This window comes from Lacerta agilis, chromosome 7 (genome assembly GCF_009819535.1).
Source record: "Lacerta agilis isolate rLacAgi1 chromosome 7, rLacAgi1.pri, whole genome shotgun sequence".
NCBI classification, from domain to species: Eukaryota; Metazoa; Chordata; class Lepidosauria; order Squamata; family Lacertidae; genus Lacerta; species Lacerta agilis.
The window spans coordinates 25,685,226-25,697,672 of record NC_046318.1 but is presented as its reverse complement, the minus strand read 5'-3'; the positions used below and the strand labels follow the sequence as shown (position 1 = coordinate 25,697,672).

At 43.0% G+C, this 12,447-nt stretch overlaps 1 protein-coding gene across 1 annotated transcript; it reads left to right on the top strand.

The window, feature by feature from the left end:
• Positions 1 to 239: 239 nt before the first annotated feature.
• Positions 240 to 10,198, top strand: GCM2 (glial cells missing transcription factor 2). Its single transcript, XM_033154042.1, has 6 exons — positions 240 to 367; positions 4,722 to 4,812; positions 5,903 to 6,155; positions 6,925 to 7,037; positions 8,182 to 8,307; positions 9,011 to 10,198. Exons 2-6 carry the CDS (start codon positions 4,726 to 4,728, stop codon positions 9,893 to 9,895), a joined length of 1,464 nt encoding a protein of 487 aa, XP_033009933.1. The 5' UTR covers positions 240 to 367; positions 4,722 to 4,725; the 3' UTR covers positions 9,896 to 10,198.
• Positions 10,199 to 12,447: the final 2,249 nt, after the last annotated feature.

The window sequence follows — 12,447 nt, the reverse complement described above, 5'->3', positions numbered from 1 at the left end:
GAATTTTATTCCCTGCTGCGCATATGTCCCTAGGATTGGTTTATCAATTATGCGTTTAGGATGGGGATTGGGGACATTATTTTGTAAGTAGGAGGAACGAGAAGAGATGGAGTTCCGCGCCACGGTTGCAATCCGGTGCCGAAGTAGGAAGTATTACTTCTGTCCCCGACTTAAAAGAGAGAGGAAGGAAGCGGGATCGTTGAGTCCCGAAAGAGTTGTGCGCCTTTCATTCTGCCTGGAAGACGAGCCTACAGAATTTATCGAGTGGATTTAAAGGGTCACTTCGGCGGAGGTGTTGCAAACGCAGAAGGGATTTTGCAGTACGTTTACGCAGACCTACTGGATTTAATGACGCTCCTAAGTGAAGGTGTGCCTATATATGATTGAAGCCCAAATGGCTAATGTTTTCTGTATTCAAGGCAGATTAAAATCTCCAACCACAAAGGAAAATTGGAATTCCATACTCCCTTGTAAGAAATTGTGGCGCTACATAGCCACCTGCGATCTCTCCCTTACACACACACGGCACCACTACCAAGAACGCAGTTTATAGGGCAAGTCTAAATTTGTCTGCTCAAAAGGAAGTCCCATTGTGTTGGAGACCTTAGGATCCTGCCAAAAAATAAGCCTATCACAACCGGATTTTTCGCCCATTATAGCCATCTTGTGAGTGGAACATAAGCTTTTTAGTTTTAGCAATCCTATACCCGTTTACCTTGGAGCAAACTACACTGAAGTATAGGGCTGCTCTTTTACAGAGTAGCTATAATGGATGGTATTCAACTAAGTTTTATGCATGTTCATTAATGTCAACGAGTCTACTCTGACTCTTGAGTAAAACTTAGTTGAATACCAACCGGCTCATGTAAAACGGTGTTGTGGATGCGTCATGACCAGTTCAACAGGTGCCACTTATTTAGTTTTGCTTCACAATAACTTTGGAGGTTAGCATTAAACAAACAAGAATCTATGGTTTAAAAGATGTTTAGGAACGTGTTTCAGAAAACATGCCTCCAGGGTCATTGGAGGGAGGCCCCGCCTTTATTTTATTCATGTTTTAAACAGATAGACAGACAGATGGAAAAGCGGCCAGTGAAATAAAAACAACAAAATAAAAACATACATTCACAAATCGGGTCTAGCATTATGATAACTCCTGGTCACAAAAAATTGAAAGAATGTAAGGCAAAGCGAGGGAAGTAAAGACAAAGGAAGAACATTGTCAATATGATTCTCGTTCCAGTAATCCGCAAATAAAATAACTGGCATTTTATTATTTTTATTGGAGAACAAAAATCTATAAAGTTTCGCGTCATATATTTGCCAAACGGTCGAGGGGAGGCGATTTCTTTTATTATCGGCCACAACAAAATAGATCCTAGCAGTGCATAATTTTAGAACAAACTCTGTCACAACTATTACGCTGAGTTTATTTAGAATGCTTGTTACGGGGACAAAAATCAAAAATATATATAAAAGGCAGAATATACCCCGTGATATATTTTATTAACAGAACGATCCTTTTCCAAGAGGTTTGTGCTAGGCAGAACCAAGTCCGCTGATTGTACTCAGCCGCGTCCTCTGCTTTTGAGAATGCGCGGTAGCGGAATCCTGCGCGAGTTTTTCCCCCTCGGGGGTAGATCCCATTTTCTTCATTGGGGCTCACCCCCTAGCAAGTGTGGTTAGGGATCGAGACTGTGGCGGAATAAATGCGTTATTTCAGCCCTGCAGGTTTGCTAAAATACCCCAGAAGCGTGTAAAGTTTTTAGGGTATTTTAGCAAATCTGGACGGCTGAAATTAATAACGCCTACGTTACCTGCCACGTAAGTGTTCATCGGATACGATCGCAGCCAGTGCCCTGCACAATGCTGAGCATCAAACGCTGACTTTATTTAACGTGTCTCCTCAAAGGTAAGTTCTATTAGATTTACTTCCAGGTAATTGTGTGTTGGATCGTCGTTTTACGTGCCAGCAAGCTGGCTTAAATGTCTTCAGGTTCAGGATGGTATCGGCGAATAAAACCCAAAATCGAAAGTGAAAAACAGAAAAGGCAGGAAAGTATTCAGTGTATTCAGGAGTCTAGGCTTTTGTATCTTAGAACAGAGCAGAGATTTGTTTAATTAACTCAAAAATGTGTTACCTGCCTATCGGTTTAAAAGCTACTAACATTATAGGGAAAATGCAAAATCGTTATGAAACAATACTTTTCGTTGTCAGCGTGCAGAAATGGCTCCCCTCTCCCTCCCTGCCTGCCGCCACCGGTGTGATGGAATTTTGTCACATTGCAGAATTAACATTAGAATATTAGAGGGAGCTTGCCTCGAGTTGTTGCAAAGGATATCAAACAACAACTTTGCAAAGCCTTCCGGTTTTCCACCACTCGATATGAGAGAACCAACATGGTGTGTAGTCTAATTCTTGTTCTCTAATTCAGGCTGCAGTCCTTTCTCCACTTACCTGCCTGGGAGTACGTCCCATGTCATTCAACAGGATTTACTTCTAAGCAGACATGGTTCGGATTGCACTTGGTCACTTCCAGCTCCAGCTGCCTTCGTTGTAGTTGTTAAGCTCCTTTGTATCTAAACATTTCAGGGACAGTGAATAATAGAATTGTAGAGTTGGAAGGGACCTCAAGGAAGCGACCTCATCTGGTCCAACCCCCTGCAATGCAGGAATCTCAGCTAAAGAATCCCAGACAGATGGCCAGCCAACCTTGGTTTAAAAACCTCCAATTAAGATTTCCTGTACTTCAGCTTTTGCTCAACCTGGTGCCCCTCAGATGTTTTGGACCGCAACTCCCATCACCATCCAAAACATCTGGAGTTATAGTCCAAAACATCTGGAGGGCGCCAGTTTGGCTAGCCTAAGCACTACTTAGATAACTATACACCCTCTTAAAGTTGAGCGCGCAGCTAGGTTAAAATCCACTCAGCGCTGGAAATCCATTCAGAAGTTCTGAGTCGATCCTGAAGCTCAACGCGGTTTTGTGGAGTGCAATTTGGAAGCTGTTTTTGGCCGAAGAGAGTGCTAAAATGCCGAAATGCGTAATGATAATAATCATAAATTATAAGTTATTGTAGTAGTAGTAGTAGTAGTTGTTACTGAACTGCAGTCAGGCAAACGGACTTCTGAGTAAGCGGATTTCGCATTGCAGCCTCCCATTTAGAGGACACCTTTGCTCGCTTGGGGATCGGCACCCTATTGAGGGGCTTGATTGTTTTGTTTTGTTTTGTTTTGAATTAATTTTTGTGTGTGCAGGGCGGAGAATACTGGATTCCTGCGCCTTCAGCTCCGGGGCTGAAGGAGAAGGAGGAGTCGCCCTCCCTCCCCCACGTGCTTTTAACACCTCGGAGGACAGCTATGTGGGAGGGTGAAGGTTGGGGACAAAAAAGATCTCCTTCCCGGAGTGAGCAGCAGATCAGAAGCGGAGCTCGAGAGGGTAAGGGCAACAGCGGGCTCATTTCAGCACCACAAGAGACGGACAGCGGTCAAACGCAAAGGCGAGGACGCCGCTGTTTATGGCAGGTTGTGTAGCACCCTTGGCTCCCTCTCCTGTCCTTGACGTCTCTCTCTCTCATCCTCACCTTCATACCTTTCTGTTTGTTCTCTTTTGCCAACACTGTAGAGACATAGGCACCTTAAAAAGGGAGGTGCTGGGGTATTTATTTATGTCTGCCTCTCCTCCAAGGAGCCCAGGCGGCCTGCTCATATGATTTCTCCCACCAGCTGCAAATAGCAGTCTTGTGAGGTAGACGAGTCTGATAAATATAAACTGGCCCCGAGACACTCAAGGAGCTTCGTGGTTGAGTAGGGATTTGGAGACTGCAGCCCTTTAACAGCCACTCCACAGAAGCTGTCCTGGACTGTTGGGCTGTGGGTGAGAATGGTGAACTGGGAGCAGACATCATCTATAGCAGCTCCCTCATCAACCATGAACTCGCTTCCTGGCCTTAGGAATTGCATGATTCTCTTATATTCCCCTCCCCTCCTCTTAGCTGGGGCATGAGGATCACCTTACTCCAGTGTTTTTCAACCACTGTTCCGCGGCACACTAGTGTGCCGCGAGATGTTGCCTGGTGTGCCGTGGGAAAAATTGAAAAATTCAAGAGAATTACTTTATATATAGTCAATATAGGCACAGAGTTAATTTTTTTAACATTTTCTAATGGTGGTGTGCCTCGTGATTTTTTTCATGAAACAAGTGTGCCTTTGCCCAAAAAAGGTTGAAAAACACTGCCTTACTCCATAGATGCCTGCTCAACCACTTAGATATGTGGGACATTTTTCAAGTGCTGCATAATGTTCATTCCTCACTTGCAAGGATTTCCTTCCTTCAGTTTGGCAGCACCCCCCTGCCCATTGTCATTAGACAGGCACCTTCTCTACCACTGCTAAACATTTATTTAAGCAAGTGTGCCCCGATGTCTAAAAATGATGTGTATTTTAATAGGACGTTTTAGTTTCTAGTGGTTTTTTTTAACTGCTGCATTTATTTTGAAAAAAAGAAGGCTAATTTTAACACCTGCCTTTAATGCATATTTTATGTGTTAGGTAAACAGCTTAGAGGTTTTGACGATTAAGGAATATATAAATTTTGTTAAATAAAAAAATAACGTAAATATAATGTAATTCTGGCCTTCTTTACAGTTTAAGGTTAATCTTTATCTCCAGATTAATCTTTACCTTTTGCTGTATCTTTTTTGTTATATTATTCACCTAGATCCATGGTTAATATGTCAAAGGACTCAGACTACACCTGCTCCTATGGGATGAAGTTAACCTGGGATATCAATGACCCAAAGTTACCACAGGTACAGTTCAAGGAGGGAGGTTTGGAAAAAACCTACTTGAATGAATTTGTGGGCTAGTTTTCTAAGGCTGCAAAACACACTTGAAATTCAGTCTTACTGAGCTCATTGGGGCTTTTTCTTGAGTTGGTGTGTATAGGATGACCCTGTACACCCCAACAAAGCACACCCCCAACTACACTGTATCTTTGTAGGATGCTCCTGCAACAGCAAACAAGGAATAATGGTATGGTGGCTGATTTATAGAGAACTGCTAAGAGTGGTGCAGAGGTGTTTCTGTTCTTGTTCTCCCTCTTATTTTGTAGATCCAGCTGGATATTTGCTCCAGAAGAAGAGAAGGGGAGCAAAGCACCCCTGAAAATTTAAAACAGGAGAGGTCTACAAAATGATATTTTATATGCGTGTGCTTGTGCCAGTGGAGTTATATTACCGGTAGCTGCTCATTTCTATTTAAAAATATTCTCCACTGAAGCCCATTATATATTTGTTGTTGTTCAGTCGTTCAGTCATGTCCGACTCTTCGTGACCCCATGGACCAGAGCACACCAGGCACACCTATCTTTCACTGCCTCCCGCAGTTTAGCCAAACTCATGCTAGTCGCTTCGAGAACACTGTCCAACCATCTCATCCTCTGTCGTCCCCTTCTCGTTGTGCCCTCCATCTTTCCCACATCTCTGTGTGTGTGTGTATGTATCTTGAATAATAAAGCCCATAGAGGAGAATTGCATTGTTCATTACCAATAAGGTCACAAGGAAACTGCATTAGCTGCTTGAGCCTGTGACATTTGCACAATTACATGCCCACAACTATAAATCTAACTGATTTCAATGGAATGTGCAGACTTGCAGCTTTAATTTGGGATCTAAGTGTGGAGCTGAACTGGACATGGATGCCTTTTGGGAAGTTGCTGTCATGGTGGATCTTCACATGTGCATTTGAGCCGCTGCTTGCATTATTTTGTTAATACATATTTGTGTGTGTGTGTGTGTGAAAATGATAAAGGCCCAGACTGGTTGTCATCTTAATGAGATGCTTTGCTAATATAGCCTCCATCCATTCCTCTTTCTCTTATCCCTTTGCCGCTGTTGCAGGAGCCCAAGCACTTTGATTCCTTCCAGGAGTGGCCCGATGGCTATTTGCGGTTCATCTACTCCAACGAGGATAAAAACGCACAGCGCCACCTCAGCGGGTGGGCCATGCGCAACACCAACAACCACAACTGCCAAATCCTCAAGAAGTCCTGCCTCGGTGTGGTGGCATGTGCCAGGAACTGCACCCTGTTGGATGGGGCCAAGCTGCAGCTCCGGCCTGCCATTTGCGACAAGGCTCGCCAAAAGCAGCAAAGTGAGAGAATTGTAATGGGGGAATCCACCCAATGGCTGTACCATCTTGCTCTGATTTGGGAGCCATAGGGGACCCTTGTGGAATTTACAGCAGAGAGTTCAGTCGAATGGCATCCCCAGGGAGGTACACCTGGCATCCATGCTATAACATTATTGATGCCCAGTTAAAGTCTTCTTATTTGCAGAGGCATTTTAGATGGTGGCATTTTTAGCTGGTTGGACGGTTTCATTCCTCTTAATTTTATTGTGCTTTTTTGTTATAAGATTTCTGCCATTTTAAATTTCTTTGTGTATCGCTTTGGAATCTGTTTTTGGATGAAAAGTGCTTATGCATTGTAAAAAGTCCAGGAGATTTCAAGCCTCAACACAGCTCCATTAAATCTTTTCTCGGTGTTTTTAAAAGTACAGTCGTACCTTGGAAGTCGAACGGAATGCATTCCGGAAGTCTGTTTGACGTCCAAAACATTCGGAAACCAAAGTGTGGCTTCTGATTGGCTGCAGGAAGATCCTGCAGCCATTCAGAAGCCCTGGAAGCCCTGTCGGATGTTCGGCTTCCCAAAAAAGTTCAAAATCTGAAAGCTCAACAACTCTGGGCAATCTCCCCCCATTTCCTCAATTTGGAGTGCCCCAAAAATATGGGTCGTCTTATACACAAGGGCGTGTTATACATGGAAAAATACGGTATTCTGCCTGGAGATTTAAATACAGAATTATTGAATCTGACTTCCCTTCTGTTCATCACTTTAACCTATTATCCCTCTGTCTCACAGAAAAACTTTGTCCAAACTGCAATTCAGCTCTTGAGTTAATTCCTTGCCGGGGGCACAGCGGCTACCCAGTAACTAACTTCTGGAGACATGAAGGCAAGGCAATATTTTTCCAGGTAAAATATGAATAGTTCTCTTTTGGATTTTGAGCAGCTTATGTTTTTTCCTTTTCAGTGATTTGGAATTTGTGGATGGAAAAACCTGTGGTCTATGTGTACCACATAGAAGGAATTCATACTGGAATTGCTTATGATAATCACCTGTACTCTCCCTTTTCATTTTTGTAGCACTTTTGAATGAAATTAATTATGTTGCACTCACTGATGCTCTGCAACAATAGCCTGGCAGTGATAAGATGGCAGGCCTTGTAACTTTTGGTTATTTAATATGCTGAATATTGACATAATCCCAAGCCACTGATTTCGAGGTCCAAAAACATGGTGGCCGGAATCCAATTAATTATATGAACAATTTATGCCCCAAGGACTTTGAATCTAAATTGTAGCCCCAAGGTTCCATGGCAACCTTTTTTGAAATGGAAGGACATTTCAAAGAGTTTGCTATCATATGGCACAATGGGTATGCCTCAATCCTTTGGCATGTCCAAAGCAGCTGTCTGGATCCTTTCCTATGTTTGATCCAGCATTCACTACTTATTTCATTTATTTATTCATTCTCAATATTTATAGATCACTTTTTACCGTAAATGGTCTCAAAGCAGTTTAGAAACCAATCAATAGAACAATGCACTAATCAATTAATTTGGTGTTTAAATCAATAGAAGCCACACAGACCTAATGCAACTTACTTAAAGTGCCTGCTAGAAAGCAAAGGTCTTCCTCAAGTGCTTGCGGCTCAACAGGGGGTGTCTGATCTCAGCTCGGTACTACAGAGTCAGGCCTGAATGCACAACTCCTGGTGAAAATAAGCTGTCCATCTGAGCCGGGAGAGACCACCAACACTCACTTTCATCAGTTTCTCTGGTTTATTTCAATGAGGCTTGGACAACAAAAGTTGACTTCATTTTTTATAAATGATACAAACTTCAATCCACAGACGTTAACAAAACTCCAGATAGATTAAAAAAGCAATTTCTTGATACAAGTCCTCCTGACCATGGCTTTCAACAGAAGAAAATGACCTTCATACCATATTATAAGATCACTCCAAATTAACTAGTTTATGGATGGGTTGCAATGTCTCTCTGTTCATATGTTTCCTGCAACTAAGAACATTGTTCATGTGTCCGTATTTCTCCAGGCCAAGGGAATACATGACCACCCTAGGCCAGAGAGTAAATCAGAAACGGAGATCAGAAGAAGTGCCCTTAAAAAGCAAACACCACCTTCTCATTCATCTCAGAAAAAAAGGCTTCTGGATTTTCAGGTAACTATAAGGTTGCAGAACCATAGAGAGCTTTGTGGCACCTTAAGGACTAACAAATTTATCTAAGCATAAGTGTTTGCGAGTTTCAGTGTGTGGGGATAGATAGGCAGCTACCCAGCCACTATGTCCATCTGCTTCACTCCTCACCTTTGGCAAAGCAGGGAAGTGGTGTGTGTGTGTGTGTGTGTGTGTGTGTGTGTGTGTGTGTGTGTAGCACTAGCAAAAGCTGTTGCAAGGGCTGGGGAGTTGTCTAATTTGGGGGGGGGAGGCAATGCTAGTGTGGAGGCAGTGATGCAGGAACATCACATAATAATTTATGAAGCAGGAGGTACAGATACCCCACTTCAAATCCAGTACAATTTCACTTTAATCCCATCAGTGGGTTGCTGCTGCATACACCCACAGCACAATACCTATCTGGAGGTGCCCTAGGTTTGAAATAAACCAATAAATATAAACCAATAAAATTAAAATTATCCAACAAATGTTTATGGTTTCCAATATGTGTACAAAACATCAGCACTAGTTCCAGGTGTTTCTGATGCCAACTAGCCATTTGAAGCCATCTCTGATGCTTCATCTGAAAAACCTGAGCGAAATTAATTTGAACCACAACTGGCAACAACTGAAATAGCCATTCACCATATTTCATTGGTGCATGCAGCCATTTCTCCTGAAGTCTTTTTATTTATCTTCTCATTAGACAGGAATGTGTTTTGAGAACAGCAGTCACTTTCATTATATTCATCATCTGGGATGTGAAGAAGGATCAGAAAAAATCAACATAATTGCAGATACTGGCTTGCCACTCCTAGCTCAGCCTCACCATTTATTTCAAAATACAGAACCTTATAACATTACCTACGATGCAGCCAGCTTTCAAGAGGATGTGTTATCACCACTTCAGAAGCACCCAAGCCGCAAAATCTATACATCTAAACCAACTTGTGGCTATGAATGCTCATTTCCTGGTTACATCAGTTCCAGTCTGCATACATTTCACAAAGATCCAATGGATATTCCAGGGGATGCTGACCATATTGTGTTGAATGGACTTCAATACCATGTAAATTCACTAAATGCCCATGAAAAGAACTTTGATGGCACCCATAAACACCATGGACTAAAACAGGCCTTAGCTGAAACTAACTACGGAGAAAGGATTGGTGATGGATTGAGTCAAGTCAATGTTAATCATCCCCATTACAGTGAAGAATATGCTTGCAGATATAGCAGTCATTCCTCTTTGGAAGCCCCGCCTTTGCAAACTGTTATAACCACAACTACCAAGATGTCCCTTGAAGCCTACAAGCCTCCTGTGACAAAGTACGGTGACAGTTTATATGATCCAAAAGATCTTATGAGCTGTTCCTTGGCAGAGAGCATTTCAGGGAATGTCTGTGAAGAGATAAGCCTTCAAGACGACTGGGGAATGGGCAAACCAAGTGAGATTGGTGAGCATTTTCTGACAATTGATAAGGAGGAGCATATAGCATCAGTGAATAAATGCCAGGATAGTACTGATGCAGGAAAAGTTTATACTGGATATGAAGAACAAACATTCCAGTTTGAGAATACTGAATACTAAGCCTCAGGTGTGGCAACATTTGTGTACACACACACACACACAGAGAGAGAGAGAGAGAGAGAGAGAGAATAAGGATTTATTTTTTTTACCAATAGATTATACCATATTTTGTGGCTTTGGGAGATTTGATCAACACTGTGGCTCATGTTATTCTTTCTAAACGTAACATTACAGTCACAATGTATAAACCGCACAGCAGTTAAGTCATGGACAGGTTAAAGGGTGATGCAATGTCAGTCATACCAGAGGTCCATTGAAATCTGAAAATGACTTTGTTGGATATCATCTAAATATTTGCAAGAATTTAAGCTGTTGGTGTATACTAGGGGTCTCCAAACTAAGGCCCGTGGTCCGCAAACGGCCCACGCGAGCCAATTATCCGGCCCCCAATGACTTCCGCCACCCGCTCTTACTGGCGTGGGGTGGCTGCCCATCTCCAGGTCGGTGCGGCACCAGAAATAGCTTGTGCACATGCGTGAGCATCATTTCCAGTGCACTTCTGGCATGGCACGGCGCCAGAAATAGCTTTTGCGCATGTGTGTCATTTCCGGCGCACTTCCGGAAAAAGCGAGTGCGCATGCGTATGGGCACGCCCTCCCCCGCCCTCTGCGCAATTGGTGCAGGAGGAACGGGCCCGAGGCCAGGTAAGTTTGGTGACCCCTGGTGTATACAATACATACAGTACCAGAATTATATAGGCTCAAAATGCTGTTGTAAACTTTGGTATTTTACTCAAAATCGCTCCAGCTTAAAGTATTGTGAGTGCAAATCACTGAGAACATCAGCTGTGCATGCTCAATGGAAATACATGGATACTGCATGAGTGAACAGTGAACCTCTATTCTTTTTAATCTGTCATGCACATGATAAATTATCAGTATGTGTGTGCCCTTTGTAATGATATTATTTCACATTAGCTCCTTGCGTGGTTATGGTTAGGTTTTGAAGTAGGGATGGGGAAGCTATATGGCTCTTCAAATGTTGCTGGACTTTAAATTCCAACATCCCCAACTAGCAGGGACAGTGGTCTGTGTTTATTGGAGACGAAGTCCAACAAAATCTGGAGGACCACATGCTCCACATCCCTGTTGAAAGCACCTATACAGCTGGAATCCTATGCACATTCGCTGGGGAGTCAGCCCTCATTCACTGCATGGGCCGGAAAGCTCAGTTGGGTAGTGTGTGGTGCTTATAACGCCAAGGTTGCAGGTTTAATGCCTTATAGGACAGCTGCGTGTTCCTGCATTGCGCAGGGTTGGACTCGGGGGTCCCTTCAAACTTTACTATTCTATTATTAGATAATTAAGCAGAATGGAGAAAGGAAGTTTGCAAGGCATGTAGTATCCATTTCAATAGCCTGTGGTCCTCCAGATGTTGCTGTACTCTCTCCCGTCAGCCCCAGCCAATATGGCCAGTGACCTGGGATTACAGGAGTTATAGTCCAACAACATGCAGAGAGTCATAGGTTCCCCAGCAGTTTTTAAAAGCACCTTTTCATGAATCAATAAAACAGCAACAGTGATAGTGGAACTATTCTAACATGTATACAAGTGCCATCTAGATCTCCAGGTTGTTTAAGGTTAGCTCACACGAGCATATTTCTCATAAGGAAGCTTGGTTGCAGGGGGGGGGAACCCCATTCTTCTTTATCTCTACAGTATACATGAATGGGAAGCCAGTTTAGCAGGTGAGATCAAAAGAGTAAAATGAATTTGGGCTCATTTTTGTGCACCCTGAAGTATGGCATGGACAGAGTCTGTCTTTGCTGGGGGTCAAATCCCCACTTGCCAAAAAGCTCATTGGGCCTATTACACCATCTCTGAGCCTATATCACATGGGATAACATGGGATTGCACTCATGCATGTGCCACCCTGAGATCATTGCAGCAAAGGTTGGAATAGAAATGTGAGAAAAATAATACAGTATATTGATCTCACCCGTACCACATTCACAACAGACAGATTCTCAGAGCAGCTTTTGTCCTTCATGTATTCGTTGAAAGCTTGTTTTCTTTGCTGTTTATTTTCCCTTCTAATTGCATTATCAGAATTATTCAGTAGCAGCTGCTATGTAGTTAAGAGGCTCCTAAAATAAAATTAAACATCTTCAAATGTGTCTCGTTTTTATGCAGTAGCCCAAATCAGTTTGAAACAGTTTTTAAATGACACGGCTTATGGAAGTGGACACTGGAATGCAGCCTAATATTCCTTGCTTTGTGGAATCTGCACTGCTATTGCAACCATTATTTCTCAGTTAGAAGCAATCATAAAGACAGCAAAGAACTTGGCCTGTAGTGACCATGACATTGCTAGTCCTTCCCACCACAGAAGGTTACCCCAAAGGGGGTGTGGCCCTCAGCCTAAAGAAGGCCCCTTCCCTTACCCTTGAGCTAAGAGTGCTAGACTAGGAGAGACCCAGGTTCAAATTCTCCCTTGGACATCAAAGTTCACTAGGCAACCTTGGGCTAGTCACACAGTCTAGCCAATTTGTCATGAGGCTAAAGGGAAGGGGGCAGAACCACACGTAGCTCCTGGAGTTCCTTAGAGTAAAT